Source organism: Haplochromis burtoni, unplaced genomic scaffold (genome assembly GCF_018398535.1).
Source record: "Haplochromis burtoni strain Fernald_Lab_line unplaced genomic scaffold, NCSU_Asbu1 Contig_197, whole genome shotgun sequence".
Lineage (NCBI taxonomy): Eukaryota > Metazoa > Chordata > Actinopteri > Cichliformes > Cichlidae > Haplochromis > Haplochromis burtoni.
The window spans coordinates 1,018,520-1,041,019 of NW_024582558.1; the positions used below are offsets into that span (position 1 = coordinate 1,018,520).

At 39.8% G+C, this 22,500-nt stretch overlaps 1 protein-coding gene across 7 annotated transcripts in view; it reads right to left on the minus strand.

Annotated features, from left to right (window-relative positions):
* Positions 1-22,500, minus strand: part of LOC102294786 (SRY-box transcription factor 6) — a 105,655-nt gene that overhangs the window by 28,565 nt on the left and 54,590 nt on the right. For all 7 annotated transcript variants that reach the window (XM_042226110.1, XM_042226108.1, XM_042226113.1 and 4 more), the window contains 4 exons: positions 16,426-16,598; positions 13,769-13,837; positions 5,192-5,312; positions 4,166-4,245 (listed from right to left, as the gene is read on the minus strand). In XM_042226110.1, coding sequence (XP_042082044.1) covers positions 4,166-4,245; positions 5,192-5,312; positions 13,769-13,837; positions 16,426-16,598 — 443 coding nt within the window. The remainder of the gene's footprint in view (positions 1-4,165; positions 4,246-5,191; positions 5,313-13,768; positions 13,838-16,425; positions 16,599-22,500) is intronic.

The following is a 22,500-nucleotide window of genomic DNA, read 5'->3' on the forward strand; positions in this document are numbered from 1 at the left end:
TGACTATCACTGAGTCGGCCCGGACAGAGGGCAGACTCTAAATATTGCACTTTTGTGTTAAAAAAGATGGTAAAACAGATAGAAAGAGAGACGGGCTGCATAAAGACCTCTGGTTCTCGCTTTTATCAGTCTGTATCAAACATGTTTCTCGTGTATGACAGAGAAGGTCATTCACGCTTTATGTACAGTGTGTTGGCAGTCGGGCAGAAATCATTACCAGGGGCCACATTAAGTTTCCTCACCTTTGTGTCCGTGCCTAACACTCACTAAGCATGGAGACACAAAGCTAGAGATGTCTTATGATTTCAGCAAGAATGTCTGCTAAGCAACTGTATGTCCCTCGCATTAGCGGCACACAAAGAGGGCCTTTCTTCAGCAGAAATCTACTGTTGTGAAGGGTCTATTGCAATGCTCTGGAAACAATTGGATGGATCAAGTTCCCACGCCAATAGTGGATCATTTGTGCTATCAGAATTGGTAGGTCAGTTCATGATGGGTCAAGGCTTGCTTAACAGCCTTTACCAGACAGCTTAGTAATGCAGATTTACATGATTTATAAAGGTGTATAGATATAGATATACAATATAAAACTTTTCAGACGGCACTTTCTGATGGTGACTTTTCCTGTGTGAAATTATTCTTTCTGACCTTCAGTGCCAGCCAGCTGTTTAAATGAGGGCTACAGGGTTCAACTTTGAAACATCTGGAGCAGTCTGACTACAACATCTGTCTATCCTGAACTGAGCATCGATTTGGCATTACAAATGTTTGATGCCAGCTGGTGTGTTTTGACTACAGTATGTAGCAGAGGAGGTTGATAACACAGAACACATACAATATCATTGTCTGTTTATAGTGCTAACACGATAATGCACAGTTTCCCTTTTTCACAGTTAAAGCTGCATCCAGACTAGAACTGATTTGCCTGTCGTGCAGTACTTTAAACCTGACAGCTGGTATCTGGCTACCCAGGTAACCCTCTAATGTATTTACTACAAGGTCACATGTTAATTAGTGGTATCCTGCGTTTTCAGTGGTGGTCGCTTCAGTCGCTTGCCTGCAAGTTTATCTATGGTCCCGCTCACTTCGCTGTGCCAGTAGTTATCTGTAGCCATTGTAGGGAAGTGCCGTTCGGTTTATATAGTCTCTGGTTGCTACGTCACTCCTGCAAATTTACTGAGACTATCTAAAATTAATAGAATAGGTAAGGCCTCAGTTTGTGGCCTGTCAAGACATCACATCAATTTTACAGTAAATGTAAAATTGATTTGATGTGAAAGAGTAAAAGTAACCACCAAAGATAGATTCATATTTTATATCCATACAGATTTTTAATGTATGCATCATCATCATCATAGGTGATGGTAGCAGTAACAGCTGCTCAAATGCAAATATGGATCGATCACAACAGGACAGATGAGCAACAAAATGTGTCAGCTGTCACTGCTGGATGATCATATGTTCACTGCATATTGAAATATTGAAAGCAATATGCTGCAATGTTGGGAAGAGCATCAGAAAGCTGCAGCTTATATACTGAACGCGAATACTGCAAATACACCCAGGTCTTGTAAAAATACTAACTGATATCATAACACTACGCAGGTCTTTTTGTACATTCTGCAGCCCACGTTACTGCCCCAAACGGTGCACTTTAAACATTTTATTGATGCAAATGGACTAACTAACAAGACAAGTACCATTATTAACTCTCATCATCAGGATTTCTTTTGACATTATTGTCAAAACAATATTCAAATATGCTGGAAACCAGCACTCCATCTCCTAAAAAATTCCTCAAATAATTGTTTTTTCCCAGCCTAAATACTTCCTCGGTCTCGCTGCTTTTTTTCTTTTTTTCTTGGCAGTCTCTGACTTGTTTTCAACCGATGCCTTGATGAGAAACTTCCTCTTTCATTCAGATTGCTCTCTCTGCCTCTTATTCTCTGTGTCTCAGGCAGTGTCTAAACGTGAATGAGTTTGCGTCTCTGACATCACTCATCCTCTTACCTCTCACTCACCGTACAGCTCTTTTGATAATTTCAAAGCCAGGAGTGGAGCCAGGAGTGGAGCCTCCCGGCTCCGATCCCCTCAGCGCAGCACGGCGCTTTGCTAAGTCAATAGCGGCTAATGAGGGCCTCGATAAGCGAAAACCACAATACAAATTGAATAAACTGGGATAAGGATTCTTGTTATATCCAAAAGGCACGCTATGGTAACAACTGACATGATGAAGCAGTATTGTTTGCCAGTGAAAAAGCTCGTGAGGGCTTTTGTTTTTTCAGCTGACGGTAGGTAAAGCAGGAAGTGTTGATGATGTGTGATGTTATGTTGTGAAATTCCAAAGCATCTTTAGGGAGTCGAGGTTTTCTTCGTTTTTATTTCACTGATTTGCCCGCTCCCCTGGAAATGTGCTCTGTGATAACCATTATGGATAAGTGCTATTCTCAAAGCACATGTGTCAAGCAATAAAATATTTGATGAATTGTGTGGGCCAGGTGTTGTGCTGTTGGGTTGGGAATTCCTCTGTGATTCATCATAACAGCTTTTGTCTGCTACAGCTGACAAACAGCGGATAAGAGGGCTAGCATTTTGGCAACCTATGGAGCATCATCTTCAACCAATGTGTCACGTTGCTTTATTGAAAAAAGAAATCAAATGTACGGGAACTCTATTAAAAGTATGAAGAAAGCTCCTGTTCCAGCTTCTGTTTGTATTTCAAGTTCTTTTAGAATAATGATTTGAGCTTGTATGGAATTTTTTTGGAGGTAGTTGCAAATTTTTTAGAGAATAAAAAAGGTGGGAATTATGGTTAGGTTTATGAAAAAGCAAAATCAGAAAACAAATAATGGCAGCAGACAAATTACTGTGGTTGCAGGTAATTCGTTTGCTTCGTTTTTTTTAAGGTCAGGACCTACAAGCTGCACAGAGGACACCTCCAAGTGTGGCATTTCTCTCTTTCTCCCAGTTCTTTTGATAACAGTAGACCTTCTGTCTGCTTATTTAACTATGCAGCCATTGTACGTGAAGTTATCACTTCACATGCAAAGCATCTAGTTCTTTTCTATATTGTAGCTTTTGCCAGAGGCTCTTCCAAGGTTAGGTCTACCAGACACTCAACAAGTTGCACAATAGCCTTGGCTTCTTACTCATGACGTTCAAAACAGAAAAGATTTCAAGCTAGATATAGATTAATAGACTGCTGTGTTCTCTAAGACCGCAATTGATGGGAAGTATTAAATTTTTTTATTTTAATCAACATGTCATGTTATATTTTTTTCTCATTTGGAGTCTTTTTTAAATTTATCTTTTGGTGTTTTTCTTTCTGTTCTTTATTCCTTCTCACTAGACCCTCTCCTGGGTTAAAAGAGGAAACACACAAACAAGGCAGAGGTGTGTCATTCAATACACATCAAAAGTGCATAAATGATTTGCATATTTCACTCAAAACCCATCTGAATACCACCAGCCCCATTTCTAACCCATCCTAAATAACAGCAAATAGATTCATCTAAACTACTCAGCTAGTTCAATTTTTGCTCTCATCTCAGCTGCTGCTTTTATGTACCTGTCAGTCAGCACTCTGGTATGTTCCCCTAAATGGCGAACAAACAGTCACCCTTTTTTTCTTTGTCTTTTTTTCCAGACGTCATACTTCTGCTGCAGTTGTTTAACTGATTTTTAATGCATTCACTTAAAGACTAGACACAGACTCTGTTCAGTGACTGAATTAAAAGAATTATTAGTGGCACTCTGAAAAAGTATACAGCACAAGTTGGACAAAACATTTTAATCATGTCATGTCAAGTAAAGTCAGACCTTTGACAACAAAGGCAATAAGATGTTTGAGTCATCGCCAAGTGTGCGGGAGGTTTCACATAATAATACTATTATTAACTGAATCCAGGTGAAAATGAAGCATATCTTACAGAAAAACAGTCACACCCACCAACTTCCACACCCTCACCTTTCATCACTTCATTGTCAGACAGCCTGTTTCTGGTCTTGTTTCAAGTATGTGATCATTTTGTTCTGGTAAGCCATTACTCACGTGTTTTACACAGTTTTAATTTAGAGGAAAAATATCTCTCTATAGTCCAAGTAGTATTAAATCACACACACACATTTTTGCTTGTTTGTTTTGATAAATTAGTTTGTGTCTTACCTGTAGTTGTAACGGGCTGAGTCCAGACGCTGCTGCAGCTGCCATTGCAGATGGAATGAACTGCATTGGGTAATTCTCACCTGTTGAATAACCAAAACAACACATATTGTAGAGCGAGGTCGTGGGGGGTGTACTGCACAAGAACTAACCTGCTCTTTACCTTCAGTCAGGCCTCTCTGTCTCTTTCGCTCTGTCTCGCTCTTTGTCTCCTTCCTTACTCTTCTCATGTTTTTATTCATGCCAAATGAACCATGAAGGGTCACAGAAATTTTATTCAAAGGTTATTAACGCTTGCTGTCGGCACACTCAAGTGCTTGAGACCAGAGCGAGCAGAGTTCAAGTCCAGAGCTTCCTCATTGTGATGCACTCATAAATTCATATATGAGTATGTGTATAACCCCTACTGTTTGTCCTTAAAAGGCTTTCCATGTCCAAGCCTTTGTTGAAAACAGACCAATGTCAAAGGAGAGTATACAATAGTAGCTTTTTAATCCCTTTCTTCATTTCTGCCTCTCTTTGCGGCCTCACGGGAGTGAATGCTCATGCAGTAGGAGTAATATTCGTATGACGGGTCAGTGCTGTACTGTGTCAGGCAAGCACCTGGAGGGATGTTTGCAAGAAAGGAATGTGCAAAAGACTTGATGAAAGCAGGTGGTGCAGACAATCCAATGAAGTGCGGTGCATTTCTTTCTGTGGGCGACTTTAAGTGTTTTTTTCTTGAGCCTGTTTGTGCAAAATCCTTACGGTCTGCCGAAACATGCAGTATGCATGCCCTTATTTAAGTGCAACGTACGTGATTTTTCTGAGTGCGTCGCCCTTATGTCTATATTGTTGGGTTGGTGTGCAAAAGGTGAAAACTCTTGGGAGAAAGAGACAGAGAGGCAAAGCGTGAAATTCCATGTTGCAATACATTGGATCTCTGCGCTAATTTTCAGAACATTCCTCACCTGACACATTTTCATTAACATAGACTGGGATTCCACTGCGTGTGTGTGTGTTTGTGGTGGGGGTGGGGTGGGGTTATACCTGGCTTATAGGACATGCCTGGTGGGAAAAGGAAGCCTTGCTGTGCTGCGGCAGCTGCAGCCAGAGACCGCTGGTCGTGAGGAAACACTGGTATCATCAGAGGAGGCATATGACCCTGGACCTGGGAGAGAGAGACAAGAGATGAGAGATATCTGCCAACTGCTGTATCCATTAAATAATACTGACACACAGACACAGATTCACAGACAACAACAGCAAAAAAAAGCTCCAAGATTTACCAAAAAACTCAAAGATTTTTAAAGAAGAATAAAAATCATGAGCAATGATAGAAAAGGCAGATGAGAAACGAGAAAATCGCAAATAAACAAGGTAAAGAGGTAGAAACAAAAGCAATAAAATAAAACAGAAAGTCAGCAGAGAGAAAGAAAGAATGATTTAAAATGAAACATCACAAAGGAAGGTTAAAGTGAGGAACGATAAAGATCAGGATGAAAGGAAGGGGAAGACAGGGAGAAGGGAAAAACAATGCAGGCAATGACATGATCAACTGGTGCATCGAGTTGAAGAACAGAAGCCAAACAACAAATTAAGACGTATACTCTTAAGAGACAAGTGTAAAGATGCCAAGAAAAGGCCTTTAAAACAAGAGAGAGGTTAACAGCTGCCTTTCATGTCAGCTTGAAAGGCTCTTAAAATCTGTGGGTTTGACTAAGTCAAGATGCCGAGGGCTTGAACTGAAAAGAAACAAATCAAAGATGAGCCTGCGGGAATCTATTTGGGCTGACTGTGTTAAACCACCGGACGACCCCACTTTCTTTCCTTCTATCTCTTCCCTTTATCGCAGTCTTTTCTCTTTTTGCATTTTTTTTCTCTGGTTGCCTCTTCTTTTTCTTAAAAAAATGCCCCCAAGGATTGTTTGTTCAAATGGCTTATTAAGAAATATAATTTCTCTCTTTATATCATTAATAGAGCTCTAGAAGTTACTGGATAACTAATGTTTCAAGTTTAAAAAAAATAATAAAAACAAAAACCCTTGAAAAGGAGAAAGGAAGAAAAGAAGGCAATGTCAAAAAGCCAAAAAGTCCATATTAGGGAGGTCAAAAATCAAAGTCAATCAAATAAATGTCTGATAATAACTAACTTTACTATTAATATTACTATATTTTCTTCTCTGTGATTGATTCCTCAATTAATCAACTTGTGAGGGAAAAAAATCTCAAAGTTTCTTGTCATTTCATGTCTGCTCTTCATTATTCTGGCTTTATCCTGTTTTCAACTTTTCTTTTGTGACTATGTTACGCTTTCAGATAAATGTTTTTAGACACTTCCCTCCTCCTTCCATTTCCCTCCTCACTTCAATGCCATCTACCTCCATTCGTCTCCTTTACTACCAATTCATTGACAACGCTGCCCTCTCCCCTCCCACTGACCTCCCAGGGAAGGTTCATCGCTGGAGCTCAAGCATACACAAGCAGCATGTTGCATGATTACTGTGCATATGTGCAGCGGGACTGCCTTGCTGAATTAGTTGAATAAGATGACCGTCTTACGCGCTGTTCGTGGTTAGTGTGTGGATGGATTGAAAGGCTTGAGGTAGAAAGGTTCAAAGAGCATAATTAAATAGAAAGAGAAGGAAAGAATTATTTCTGAACTTACTGTGTTTGCTCAGGCGATTAATTGATCAACAGGAAGTACATGGACAGATTTTTTTTATATATACCTGATTAATGCTGAAGAGCATTTTGCTCCTCAGAAATGCTCTCAGAATTCATGAGAATTTTCTGAGAAGAGTTCAAAACTCTTTTTTATCATTGTTAATTGGATATCAACTGGCTTTGGGCTATTGAGTAAACCAAATAGAAATACACTGCTTTGTCCATTCCATCCATCCTCTTCCCCTTATCCAATTCAGAGTCACATGGGCGACTCAAGTGCCACAGGAAAAGATGCAAGCTAGACTTCGGACCGGTCACCAGTCTGTCGCAGGGCTAACACAGACAGACAGACAGACAGGCAACAATTTGCACTCACATTTTCACCTACGGTCAATTTAGAATCACCAGTTGGTTTAAAAGTATATAATTGGTTTAAGAGCAGGCTTCTGCGCACCACTTCAGACAACTACATGGAACAGAGCCGTAGTGCAGCAGCCCTGGTTCAAGTCTGACCCGTGGCCCTTTTCTGTGTGTTTTCCCCTTCTCTCATCACTGTCCTGTCTATCTTCACCACTACACTGTATAATGAAGATAAAAATGCTCAAATGTGTGTGTCTCCACACATAGCCCTGCCAAAACAGAGCATGAGCCACCAGCTTGCATGCTTGGTCTGGTATGTGTGGAGCTACAAGTGCCACCTGAGCAGCTCCTCTGACAGCACTGATAGGTCACACAGATAAAAAGCCTGATATCTCAGGAGGCAGTCATCACACACACAAGCAAACACACTTGTAGGTCAGTGTACTTTTGAGGCATTCCTATAAACACATGCAGGCAGACAAGAGGGCCGACGTCTTGTGACACAGACAAAAGAGAATGAAGAGAGAAGAAAAACAAGTCTGTGTGTCCGAATGGCTAAAAAAAGAAGGAAAAGAGTGAAGTTGGGGGGTGTAGGTTATAGAGTGGGACAAAATGCCCCCATTCATTGTATTCCTCTGGGAACACTGGGACTGACTGGGGCTGCTTCACTAGCGCAAACACACAAAGATCTCCTTTTACCAAGGGGAGGGGGGGGGGGGTTGGATGAATGGACTGGGGAAGGTGGTGCTGCAGGGGCCCCCCTCTGCTCAGCCACTAAGAAAACACGAGGTCCCCTTCCTCTAACTGCCCACCAGACACATCGACATACACACCTAGGCAACAAGGAACATGTGTACACACGCAGACACACACAGAATTAATGGTCCTCTTGTGTAAGGGCAGCAAGGTTAGGGGGCAGTGAGTATGTATGTGGTCTGTCTGTACGCTGATCTGTTTGAGAAACAGAGAAGACAAAGAAACATAGTTGCCTGATTGCAGCAGGTATGCACAAGTGGATTTGAACCAGTGCGACACTAAACTTGACATTCACAGCATCATCCACTGCTGCAAAGTATGCATGTAAAGTATGTAACCAACTGAAAAACATTAAGTCCTGAAGATTTTGGTGATGTTGCTCTTTGAGTCAACTTTAAAATGAACAAGGAAGAGCCAAATCAATATGTTTTTATTGTTATTTTTAAACTTAGGTTTAACATACTGCACATCATCTCACTACCGTTCTGTCAATATTTAATCTTACCTTATAAATATTGCAAAAATATTTCCACCACTGTCCAGTGCATCCCCAAAACAGGCTTAATGTGTAGAAAATTGCACACTGATGTTACTGCATAATACAATAACTGCAGGTTACTGCAATTACTGTAATTTCTGGCATCATTTGGGAAAATTTCCTGCAACAAAAGCTGCTATTCCAGGACTGCCAACAACTGCCTACAAATTAAATTAAAAGAGGATCGACTTATCAAAAAGGCATGCTTAAAGAAAGACAACACTTAGTTACAGCCAGCAAATATGGCTTCAGAAATGCAAAATAGCTTACACAGAGAATAAAACTATAAAAAAACTGGGGGAAAAATACTCGCTGAAACACATAACCACACATATAACAAACTCTACAAGAAGCAAGTGCTACAGCACATGTACACACACACACAAACACACACGCACACAGTAATTAACCATAGGCCTCGAAGAATAGGAAAGTTTTTGAGTTTGATTTAGAATGTGGAAACAGTTGTGATGGACCTCAAATCAGCACACAGCTCCCTTCAGAGAGCAGGACCACAGTAAAGTGAAAGCACCCTAACCAGACTTGGGTCTAATTCTGGGCACTACTATATATTCTCATGGACAAGCTCCTAACCTAATTTTCCTGTAACATCTGAACGTGTTGCACCAGCTGAATAGGTTATAGGTATATTTACTATGAAAGCAAGTAGTTAGTGACTATGTCGAATATTTCTAATAGCTCCGTTTTCAACCAACTAACAGTGTTACACTGTGGTTCTGGCTAATTCACTTCTGTGTCGGTATAGGACAGATAACTGTGGGGGTAAAGGCTGGACTTTAAAAATCCCGATTTATACTGCTTTAATCAAATCAGTTTTAATCAAATGATTTAGTGTAACAAAAGTTTCACTAACATAACTGAGAGCTAACCAAATGTGAAGCTCATCAGTGGCTATAGCTGGTTTTGGACAATGTTGTGCTTCATTTGGATTATCCAGCTGATATACAAACTCAAGTTAAGATTATAGATTATGATTTATATATTACGAAAAGTAGCAATTTTGTTGATGATTTGTTAGCTATAGATACTTGAGGAGTTAATGGTGTATTACAAAGGACCAAATATCAGATCACAACGTGGTGCATCACTCCTTAAAATGAAAGCTGATCAGTAGCTAAGATCTACGGTGGCCCTGAGAGGCCAAACGGACTGCAATTTAAGAAAACACCAGCAATAAGAAAAACGCTGCAAAAGCACACAAAACACAACCCAAATAGGAAAAAACGAGAACAGAAATAGGAAAAAACAGATTTCCAAAAGCACAAGGGAAGTGTTTCTGGGGAGACAATAACCCGACGGACCAGTTGCAGGAATCATGCTAAGAATTGCGCTGGGAGACACTTAAAAGAAGTGGAGGATCTATCGGTTTTGTGAGGAAAGAACAGATGAGCGGTAAGTATGTTAACCTAACTATTAGCCTAAAAATCCGTCATCAGTATTATATGAATCATGATAAAACACACCTACCATGTTTTGGGTTCCTGCAACTGGTCCGTCGGGTTATTGTCTCCCCAGAAACACTTCCCTTGTGCTTTTGGAAATCTGTTTTTTCCTATTTCCATTGTGTTTTGTGTGCTTTTGCAGCCTTTTTCTTATTGCTGGTGTTTTCTTAAGTTGCAGTCCGTTTGGCCTCTCAGGGCCACCGCATGATAGAGTTTTCCAAGGTCTTTTCATTACCACCTGGTTGTTGTGCATGCTTAAAAAAGTTAGGGTATACACAACAGTTTTAAAGCTGTCCATAAACTGCCTTTTTGAGACAGGGTGTATCACGTGATAAATGCAGAAGTGGGGCTAACACAGTTTGGCCTCCAAGCCAAAATCACCACGAGAGCAGATTTTTTTTCTTTCACTATCTTGTTACACCCACGTGAGCATAATGAAAACACACTATAATTAAAGGACACAGAATTACTGTATGCTGCTTATAGGATTTTTATTTAGGCGAACACACAGGTTAATAGATTGGAGGGAGGGCCACTGTAAAATCGGGAATTAGGCATTTTCCATAGCTGGTGAGTCCAATCGACGTTATGGGCTTTCCATGGCTTTCCGAGTCATTGTGTCTGAAGCTGTATTTGCTGATGTAGGAGCTGCCTGTCTATCTAAGCCATTTCCTTGCTCCATTAGTTCTTATGCATGTGTGTGAGTGTGTGGATTATTGTGTTTGTGCCTGTTTGTGTTAAGGCAGGTTTAACACCCTGGCTATTTGCGATCTCACCTTACATCAGCACTTTATCGACAAGGGAAAAGCTTTAGGTGATTAAGAGCAGCAGTGATGAATGTAGAGAGGGGAAGATCAAATCTATTGTGATGCATAAATAATTACATCTGAAACTTATTTAGCTGTCACAGACTGCCAGTACTGTGTCAAAATCCTAAATTATGAACGGCGATCAAAACCATATCGTAGCTTGTAGTTCATCACTGTGTAAATAGAAGCCACATTTCAGCAGAGGGCAGCACACAGAAATCACGGCACAGGATAGAACAGAGTTGAAAATATGAAGCAAAAACAATAAGAAAGCAACACTCGGAGACAAGATCTCAAAGAAAGAGAAGGAGGAGGAGGGGAGGCGAAGGAGGAGACAAGAGTTATAAATGAAGAACAGAGAGAGAGGGAGGAGGAGGAGGAGTAGTGCGGCTTTGCAGTCATTAATTAGCCCGTTAGCTAGGGCCCAGGCGGTGCGGTTAGGGCCTGTGCCTTTGTGGGCCTGAAGGAAATGGGCCACATATGAGAGCCATTATAGGAACCGACTTAACAAAGACACATGCCTGTCAGCCACCAGGCTGGGCTGGGCCACTCTGCCCACGGCACACAAAGAGCCCGCCACCACTGTTTGTGTGTCTGTGTTTGTGTGTTGGTGTGAGCACGCGCACATGTGAGTGTGTGTGCGTGTGTGAGTTTTTGCACATGTGTGTATGTGCACATGTATGTATGTTTGACTGTGTATGTCCTAATGTAGATAATTTGATATCAAATGGCTATAATATTGTTATTGCATAAGTACCATGTGTGAGTTGTTATGCACGTGCAGGCATTTTATCTAATAACATCTGCTGTGTAACATATTTCTTCATACTTGTGGATATGTACATGACTCGGCGTGTGCAACCATATCAGAATGGGGCCTTCGGAAACGTTTCTTTAACCCGTGGACATCCCCCGCTGGCCCTCCACACCATTTAAAACCACATGACAGGAAACCTGGGTCACTTTGAACTATGCTCCCCCACCACACTAGCTGACAAACACACTGACACCATCCTGAAACAGAAGCCAGAGAAGCAACAACAAGTTGCAGAAATGGAAGAGGGAAAAAAAGCAGTGGAAAACAGCTCCCACTGACTTTTCATTGTCTTCCATTCAGAAACCAGATACACATAAGTCACAGTTTTTCACAAGTCAGCGCTGATCTATAAAACTTTCAGAATCTATTAGGCGTCCAAAAAATAAATGCTAATTAATGACTGATGGTTGGTTGGATGAAGCAATAGATAGCATAAGCTGTTTGAAAGTAAACCCCATGCAGTTTCAACTTTTGCACTTTTCTAGCAGAAACTTTGTTTAGGTTCCTTATTTTTTCCATCTGGACGGCATCTAGTGTTTCAAATTAAGATATGAACAACAACTGGCACTTCTAAAAAGTGGTTTTACCACACTGAGCCCTATTCTTTCAGCTGAAACAGTAGCATTTGGTCAGCTCCTCAGAGTATTGGCCTGAGAGGAGCTCAGGTCTGGATTTGATAAGTGGAAACAGACCAGTGCACCGCCGCCTGTGTGTTTAAGGCCAACACACATCCGACACAGCGTAAACAGCCCGTACCCCAGTGACTAAACCCTGGAGCTTAGCCATAATAATTCTAACTCTCTGTACAGTAGATGCACCATGTGCTGCTTTCTGCGCTTGGTTTGTTTGCTGACAAATGCTATTGCCTTAAAGATAACTTAAATAACAATAAAATGCAGCACAATTTTTTCAGTGAAAACAAATGTTTTTTTGTTGCATTCATTTTTGTATATTTATGAAACAGCAGATTGCAGTAATTCTGGCCTTTTCAAATTCAATTCAACAAAGAAAATAAAAGTGAAATACACATTATGCCCTTTACAACAGATGGTTGCAAAGCTCCACATGATAACACTCTGCTCTCAAGAGCCATCTTCTGCATATCTCTTCATTCTAAAAAAAAAGACAAACATGACACAGTGTCCATGCTTCACAGTGTGGAACAGGATCAGAGCAGGAGCTGTTTTTTATGGTCTCACTCTCCCTTGGGGCTAAGAAGGCTAATGAAGTCCAATCCGAGCTTTATTAAGATCCAAGGGTGAGGCCTCATAATAAAAAGATGAAGAAGAAGACGAGCAGGGGGGAAAGTAAGCCCTCATTAACTATATCACACCTCAGGAGAGTAGGGAGATCCAAAGCTTGGGACCAACAGGGGGTCAAAAGTAGCACGGGATGGACGGATGGCAGAGGATTCAGATTGTGAGCCAACCACTTAAAAAAAATAAACCTGTTAAATTCCCATGTGACAGTCAGCCATGCTGAGCAAATTGATCAGCATTTGGTGCACAGCTGGTGGTAATTTCTTGGTGGGTATGTAGGTAAACAGTGAACACTTCACAAATCTCAGTGCATCAGATGGCTCACTGAAACAGATGTAGGAATAAGAGGAGAAGGAGAAAACTGAAAAACTGAACAAGAAGCAGAAGCCAGAAAAGTGAGTTCACACATCTCCCTGCAGGTTTCTGTACACGCTCCACAGATGTTTATCCATTTATGTGCTTAATGGTTAAAAAACGTTACAGTTATCAGGAAATGCTGCAGAGAAAGAGAAAAGAGGAAGAGGATAAGCCTTGAGCACCTTTGGGTATCAATTGTTGAGTAATCAATGCAACAGTGAATGATCCAGCTATAACCAGGGCAATCACTGAGTCACCACTGTGTGTTTTATGTGTGTGTCTGAAGGCTTTTGGTGCTGCTTTCTTTACTTTTGTGCTCTGCCTGCTGTTAAGGCCATGACCTCTTGTATTATTTCCGTTTTCCAATTCCACATGATAAGATGATCACGGAACTGCTTGGACAGACATTAATTAGATCATCTGCACAAAGGACAAAAGATAAGAAGTTCTTGGCATCCTCACAGAGATGGACAAGAAACAAAACAAGAGGAGTCTGCAGAGGGCAGGAGGAGTAAACGCAAAGAAAGGTCAAGACTGAAAAAAGGAAGTGTGTGTGTCTGGTTGTATATACGTAGATGTTTAAAGTGTGTTTGGCTACTAACCTGGATCTGTTGCTGAAGAATGTTTATCTTGTGCTGCTGCTGCAACAGCTGCTGCTGCTGTCTGGCAATCTGCACACACACACACACACACACACACACACACACACAGAGCTAAAGTGAAATGATGATAAGAGAAGAAGGATAATCTGTATTTCTGTACCGTGTTCATGTTTCTAAAATATTACAGAACAAACAGTATGCATACAGGGTGTGTGTGTGTGTGTGTGTGTGTGTGTGTGTGTGTGTGTGTGTGTGTGTGTGTGTGTGTGTGTGGTGTGTGTGTGTGTGTGTTTTAATTGGAAATAAAAGAAAAGCAATACAGGAAAATGTCCATAAATGGCTTGTCAGAAATGGTATGGTGCTCTTAGAAGTCATGGAAGTAAAAAATAAAAAAATACAAGGGTTCAAGATGATGATGATGAAAAATGAATCCAAATCTCTTCCCTTTTATATTATATCATGTTGATTTACACCGTCTTCTCGTGCCATTTTACATTTTAAGGTAAGTGCCTTACAATACTAAAAGGCAAAATTGTCATCTGGTACTCAAGATGATGATGAGGATATATCTGTCCTCGACAGGTGGCAGACAAAGTGATTTGCTCTTGAAAACTCTCAGTGAGGTCAATCATGTCTCAAATGCAGTACAGTAAATCAAAAACAGGTAGAGAGACTCTGAGTTATGTGTCAGTTTGACCTCAGATTATTATCTCTAAAAAGCCTCGGCTGGTGTGATGGATGGTGCATCCAATCCAAGCAATTAGCAGTGCAGAAGGTTTATGAACAATTCTCTTAACTGACACTGAATCTGTGAGATTGGCATGTTTACTACATCAGCCAACAACACCCAATGTGCCTGTGGAAGCCTCCCCCCTCCCACACACACACACACACACACACACATAAACAGGAGGGGTGATCATTTTCTCTGTTGTTGTTTTGATGTAAAATTCTCTAATGAAAAACATTCAATGTCAGATGTTAAAAGGCCAAGCATCATCTAGTGATTGACATCTGGGAGCGGCCACTCGTGAGAGGTTAAAGTCCTAAAAGGGACAGTACGTCCTCGACGTGATCCCGCCTATTCTGAACCAGAAAAGTAAAACAGCTGCCCCTCTTTTTTTTTCCTTGAGAAGTCGTTTAGTATATTTATTCCGAAATGTAATTACAGGCTGCTGAATGGGAGGCGGCGCCCCATTTGCACACATGTCATATTTCATTAAAGGCAGATTTCTCGGGTTTGTCTGTAGGGCATTATCCTATCAAGTCTCAACAGCCAAATGACTGGCTGATATTGGAATCTGTCTTTCTCTTCGCGCTCTCCACTTTGCCTGTTTCCTTTGTAAAGCTGTGAAAGGTGGAATGTGTTGTGATGGGAGGTGTGGACTTGTCCAAACAGAGCCTGTCATATGCCAACCTACAGTAACGTGTCGGCAAACAGTAAAAACAAAGAGCAGCTCACCTAAACACTTCTCTGCGTAGGCTCTCGCTTTCTTTCTCTGTCACACAATGTTTTCGTTTTTTTTTTTTTTTAAATCGCCGTCTGGCACCCTAAGAGACGCTTTTGTTACAACTTTTGAAGGTGCAGTCAAAAGACATACAGATACACCTACACGCGTTTTGTTAGGGACATTTTGTTTTTCCTTTACAAGTTGGGTCTCCTTTGTGGCCATTATGTCAGTTATGATAACATTTTTACAATGCGACTTTGGAAAAAAGAAAAGCTTTGGAATTCGAGGAATTACAGCAAAAAATTACTAACTTGTTACTGGAAAATTATTAAATATCAGGGGGTTTTGTGTCGGATATTGTACACTTTCATAGGTTTAGGACCTTCACATTCAATAGATCAAACAGTTTAAGAGGAAGGCATTCACAAGAAGACAATGCTTTGTGTTAAGTCCTGTTGGCTTTCTAACCTCTGTAATTTGAAGTGTATCCAATAGTTGCTATGGGTTAATGTAACCTGGTAAAGTTTAACATTTGTATTTATTTATATGTGCTGTTTGCCCTGTTGGACTAATTTTCTGTTATTTTTAATAATGATAACCTCAAATTTCAGTATTTAGTTGAATGAACAAAATAATATAATACCTGAAAGGAATCAACAAAAAGGAATTACAGAATATTAAAAATGAACTGTTGACAGTTTAAAGCCCTGCCAATCATATACTCAATTTTGTATTTATTTATGTATGTCTTTATTTATTGATTGATATTTTTCATTTAGTCATTAGTTTGCTTCTAAATATGATGTATGCACAACCAGGGCTGTATCCAATTTCTTTTTTTTTAAAAATGGGGTGGGGGGACATTAAAGAGACACATCTCTTTGATGTTCCAGCTGTGGATCATTTTAATTAATTATATATTGCTTACTACAAAGTGCATTAAGTATGTGGAAATACTTAAGTACATTAGAATACTTGAGTAAGTGTTCTGGGGCCCTGGTGAAACTCCACCCCCACCCCCCTTCTAGATGCACCCCTGCATAAACACACAGGAATGAACTATATGCGATTCATATCACCAAACCCTATTCATTATCCTGCACATAGACCAACACATGTACACTATTAACATTGATGTCTTTTTCTTCTTTCTTTTTACCCAACTCTCATTGTACAGCCCCAAACACATCCAAGGACCCTTCCTACCTGCTCCTGCTGCTGCCTGGCCAGCTCCATCTGTTGTCTCTGCTTCTCCAGCTGCGAGGCGGCCATCTTTTTTTGCTCATCATGGGCGGCAAGAAGCTGCTCCCTCAGGCTGATCAACTGACCGATCATGGTGGAAAGCTGGCGCTCCTTCTCTTCCAGCGACTCTGGCGTACCTGGGCATGAAATTAGCAAGAGTAGCAATTCAAAGTTGATAACACTGCAAACTGGCTGGATGTTCATAAGAGGTGTTCAGATCCTGCTCAGCTGAGGCAGAAAAATTAATACAAAATCTCAAGTGATCAGTTAATATAAAAAAGACTGGGAGGAAATTTAACGAGTACAAAACAACTCATGAAGGTCATGACAATGTTTCATGTAGTTCTAACCAAAGAGCCATGACTGAAAATAAGTTTTCTTCTCTGGCTGAAAGCACCTTGAACATTTTTCATTTATACAAAATGTCCAAACCTAAGCATAGCCTACCCTCAATCACTCAGCCGTTGTTTGGCTAACACAAGCCCTTTACAAACTCTCATTCCTAAAACTCCTGCAAATTAGCAGGCTTGCAGTTACATCTTACTACTTATTATCTTCTGTCTTGTCACTGCATGCCACCACTTAGCATCTGCTCCTGAGAACAATTAAATTACTTTGACTTAACCTTTTTAAAATAAGTAGCTGTTACAGCCCTTTGTCGGGTTTATGAGTTTGATACTCATGGGAGGTTTTTTGGGCATACTCCAATGAGAATGCTTTTTGTTTTCCACATTCCTCAGATCTTTTTTTAAACAAAAGAAACTGATGATTTGAAATCTTATCTTAGAACCACATGAATGAAGCAAACAAAATCCACTTTTAATTTTTCACTGGCATTTCCTCATGTGCTTTATTTTCAAAATCCTGATAAGTTATGTAAAAAAAAATCACATTGATCAACTGACCTACTGTCTGTTAACCAGTTTATTGGATGCTATAACTGCTTCTTCTTCTTTTTCTTTTTTTTACATAAGTATAAGTTTCTTTATAACTGCTGGCATATTTTAAACCTTTTTCCAAACTTTGGAACACCCTGTCCTCCACTTCAAAGTTTGTCTGACTTTCAACTCTACTTTTAACCTACTGCTCATGACACCAAGCTCTCATGCGGTTCCCAGTCTTTCACAGTACCTCAAAAACTAGCAAGAGTTTCTCAAGGAGCAACACAAAACAATCCCTCTCAGAAATCCCATTAATAACATCTTTGGGGTGACATTAATAGAAAAAAGGATGGGTACATACAATTTGTCTTTAGTTGGTTGGGCTCTATTTGTAGGGAGTTGCAACAAGCACAAAGAGTGTTTAAACCATCTCCAAGAATTTGTTCTATGGGAGAGACAGACTTCTTGAAGATTTAATTAGGGAAAAGCAGGCAAATTTGACTTCACTCTAGGAAATAACAGGAAGTAACTAGAGTGAAGCGTAAACTAAAGCACAACCACACTGAAGTATATCTTGTTTATATCTTGTTTAGAAGTGTCTGTGTGTGTGTGTGTGTGTGTGCTTTTGTGTGTGTGTGTGCTTTTGTGTGTGTGTGTGTGTGTGTGTTGTTGTGTGTGTGTGTGTGTGTGTGTGTGTGTGTGTGTAGTCGGTTGCCTGGGGCCATGTAGGGATATTGCAGGGTGGCCCCAACACTACCTGCATACTAACAGAGTCTCAATTGTAAGTCCTGTCAGGTCCCCTAATTGTACCACAGACACACAGACAACACACACACTCACAGACACACACACACACACACACACACACACACACACACACACACACACACACAGAAATTACCCCTCAGCACCCCTGTATCAAAGGCAACATTCTCCTCTTCTTGTCTCTTTTCTTCATGCTTTCATTCTGTCCATTTTTTCTATTTTTTCGGGTTTCCCCCAAAAGACCTTCCCATCAGTTACTCCGCTTCCAAGTCCTGATCCTCCCTATGGTGTATTCTCGCCACTCATCATTTTCCTCTTGTTTCTTTTCATTGTTTTCTTTTCCCACCTTTTTTTTTCAGTCTTCTCCTCTTACGTTATCACACCTCCTCCTACCATCAGCTCCACCCTCCTTTTATCCCCTCTTCTCTTTTTCCAACTCTCTTGTTGCATCCTGCTCCTTTCTCGCCAGCTTCCTAATTCTTATTCTCCTCCCCTCTTTTCTCATCAGATCCCCAACTTTTTTTCCTCTCTTTATCTCATTCCTCACAGCATTTCTGTTGTTATCACCACTTTTCTCCACCTTTCTTTAAAGTTTATTTTTCCCTTTTCACCCTTCACCAAGAATCTCTGGCGATTCAGTCTGGCAACACTGATAGGTACTTTATAATCTTGTCATGTCTTCAAACTTACACGCTTAACACAGATTCCTTCCTATTCCCTGGCATTCTTTACAGTCAAGTACAGCTTATTGTGTAACAGCAACAACTGCGATTACAGCTCCATGATTCATGTGGATTATGGGTTGTGCATTCCACACGCAACGCCTTGCGTTCCTCCAACACTTCTGGCACCGATAATCATCTCAGATGTTTCCGTTTTCCATCCATCAGGATTATTCCTGACACCTGCCGAGGGGTCCAGCCAAAACAGAAAGCCATTAACTGTTTTCTCACTATGTTTAGATTATTGGGATGATGTGTTGATGAACCAGAACTCTCTTACTTCTGTATGAGGTGTCTGTTAATCGCTTACGTGATGTTTTCATTCACTGGAATCGCATCCTAAGCTTCAAGATTTCATCTGATTATCATATGATGTTTCATTACATCATAATAAATATGAAGGCACTGCTACATCAGAACATGCGCAAATAACTATTCAGCTGAATAAAATTCTTTCTTTTATTATTATATATTCAGTAATATAACGGCTGTCTGTGAATCCGCAAACCATATGACACAGTTATGTCTCAGGCCACTTTTTTAAACACACAAATGCACCAACAAACACATTTGAACACAAAAGCCACACATAAAAATACACACAAACCATCACCCACTCACAGGCTCACACCTCTGACTAACATATTGATGTCTCTGACTGTGCTGAGCTTCTGCCAAACCATCATGTTTTACCACGGGATCTATGTGCCAGACTCCCAACGTTGCTCTCTACAAGACTAAACAGTCTCCTCAAACTTACACCACAACAAACACTCTGACTCTTGACCCCAAGACAAACACAGTCACTCCATGTTGTCCAGAGACGTGCTCGTGCTCTCTGCAAGCCAGCGGCGTGTAAAGATCGCACATCCAGTCTGCCAAATTTTAAGGTTTATTGTAGACAAACAGCTCGCTTTTCCAGACAGACGGTTGCATATGAAATAAAGGAAAAAAAGAATGAAATTGCAATGTGAGAAAGATGCCTTATTTAACTGACTGCTGAATTTGAGTGTGATTATTGCTGCCAGATGTGCCTGCTCATGCATCTGACAGTAGAATCAGACACTTTCCATCCATCTGTTAATATGAGCTCTCTGACTTTGCAGGAAAAAAAACCATGGAAATGTCAAAACCAGGAATCCTAAGAATACCCAAATGTCAAAAAATAGAGACGAGGTAAAGCTGGAAAAGAAAAAAAGATGAAAATGTCCACATACATACATATCCCCATTGCAAACAGCTAATTCATCATCTGAAACTTTGGTGACACTGCTGAGCTGAGAGGTGTCCAGGTTTTATTCTTTTTCCATTGCAGTTATTTTCTAGCCAGCATCTTCTTAATTTGTTGTAGTGCAGTCTCATGAAGGTTAAGAATATATAAAAGAAATAAAATCCTTCTTCTCATTTTAATTGATCATGTTTTGATAATAGTGTAAATCATAACTGCTGTATTCAAGGCAACGACAATTACAGGAGAAAATCTTTTTTTTTAAAAATCCTTCAAAATTAATCGTTACAGTTTTATAATTTTTCAGAGTTGCACAAGATTCGCTAGCATCATCTAAAAGAATTGCACAGCTTTGCTTGATCCGTTCATCTTTTGTCTCTTTTTCTATTAAAAACTAATTAAAAGCAAAGCTATAGGTTGTAAATGGGGCAAAATACCAGTGAACTGCTGCCCTCTGTGACTAAAACAACATTTTTTTGTGATAGGAAGAAGAATAAGAAATTGGAGAAGAGTTGTATTTAAAGCTTAGTGCTAGAATATTATTAAGGAGGATATCAGGACACGGTAATGAAGAGCAACTAAGAGCAAATAATTTGACGAAATGTCACGCACCTCCTTCTAGAGCTTCATAGTGTTTATATATTAATCCTGGGCACATTCCCAGTTGTTTTGCTGTGAGTCATGGTGTAGTGTAGCTAAAAAGTATTTACTCACACATCAACATAAATATATTGTACACAGGCAAACTGAAGCCATACCTGACCGGTAATGAACATTCCAGTAAATAAAAGGAGGTCAATGGGCTTTTTTTACCCTAAAAATAACTGCGACTGAACAAATAGGTCCAGGTTGCTGTGTGAGGAGACACAGAGCAACAGTTGTGTTTGCGTATTTAGGTCAGCCAGACCAGGCTTCTTTTCAACCATCGAGAAATAAAACGCTTGAATTCAGCGAGAGTATTTTCTTTAGTGAGGACACAGCTGGATGAACAGAGACATCTGTGTGCCATGTTTGTGTGATCATTTGTGTGCGTGCGTGCTGGTACATGCTATATTTATTGGTGTCTTCAACTAACACATAAGAATTGAGTCCAACTTGGACTTGTGGATTAGACAAGCATACTCTTGTCTTGTCTCCACTGAAGTGCTATCAAATATTTAAAGAGATGGTAAAGGAGGGTTTCTATCACAGAAATAACCGAGATAACTTTTAAAAGTCACCAAAACTGAATTGCATGAAACTCAGATCCATAAAGCTTTTATTTGTCATTATAAGATTAACTTGTATTTTTCAAACATAGAGCATCTTGTAAATTGTTAACCTTTATTGGGTGGGATTACTGTTGGCCATCAGTATCATGACAATAGATTGCACGCTAGTGTCTTTCTTCCCCAGGAAAACGTATTTGTATGTTGTGTCCGCTCCAACAAACAAACTAAAAAAGAAAAAGTTTAATCCAAATCTATCAAATAGGTGTAAAGTAGTGATATAAAGCACTGTGCTTTTTAAAAAGAGTAAGTTTATTGAGGAACACACAAGCACTTTAAATGAGGCTACTGAATGATCAGTTAAATGCTATTTAACTGTTATTCTTCAAGTTACAAGAAACTTTTCCTAATCATCAAAAGTGTAATAATGCTGTCATGACTCCAGGTGGATATCAGATATATACTTATTTAAAGCAAATGAAAAAAAAAACATGTCAGCTAACGTTCTGCTAGTTCATGCAGTATTAGACAATTAGAATATTTGCATACATCTTTATCTTAATAATAATATTTCCTCCTCTGTGTCATAAAAAAATTCCATCTGAATGCTGCTTTTCATGCAGAAATATAGTCACTTTCAAAGAGGCCGAGATGCTTCTGCATATCCTTTACCAGAAAAGTGGTACGTTTAATAGATTAAGACACATGTGACAGGCACTAAATCTGCAAAGCACATCAAAACAAGTGGAGCATGAGAGGCTTAAATCTGAGCAGGAACGTGCCCTTGAAAATACTTTTTTGTACCTTTTGTAGCTGTCAGAAATGTTTAAATTTAATTAAAATGAACTGATTTATTCATTTTTTATTCCTAATTTAAGTTTTCTATCCTGTGTGTCTCCTCACACAATGACCTGAACCTATTTGATATGGCAACAATGGGACTGATAGTAATACCAATAAAAGAGTAAGTAACAAATATTCATAAAAAGGTTGATTAAGAAAGGTGAAAAGAATCGCTAAATGCTGATTGGCCTTGGACTTGGACTTTGGTTTGAGATTAATAAAATTGGAAAATCTGTGCAGACAAGAGTGCGTATGTAACTTTCAATTAACAACCTTTTTATATAAGAAAGATAAAAGCATTTGAGGGAAGCAGAGCACGACTTTTGGCTTCTTCTTATAATTTCTCATTTTAAGCAATCAAAGAGGACAGCTGTTTTTGTCTTCATGTACAA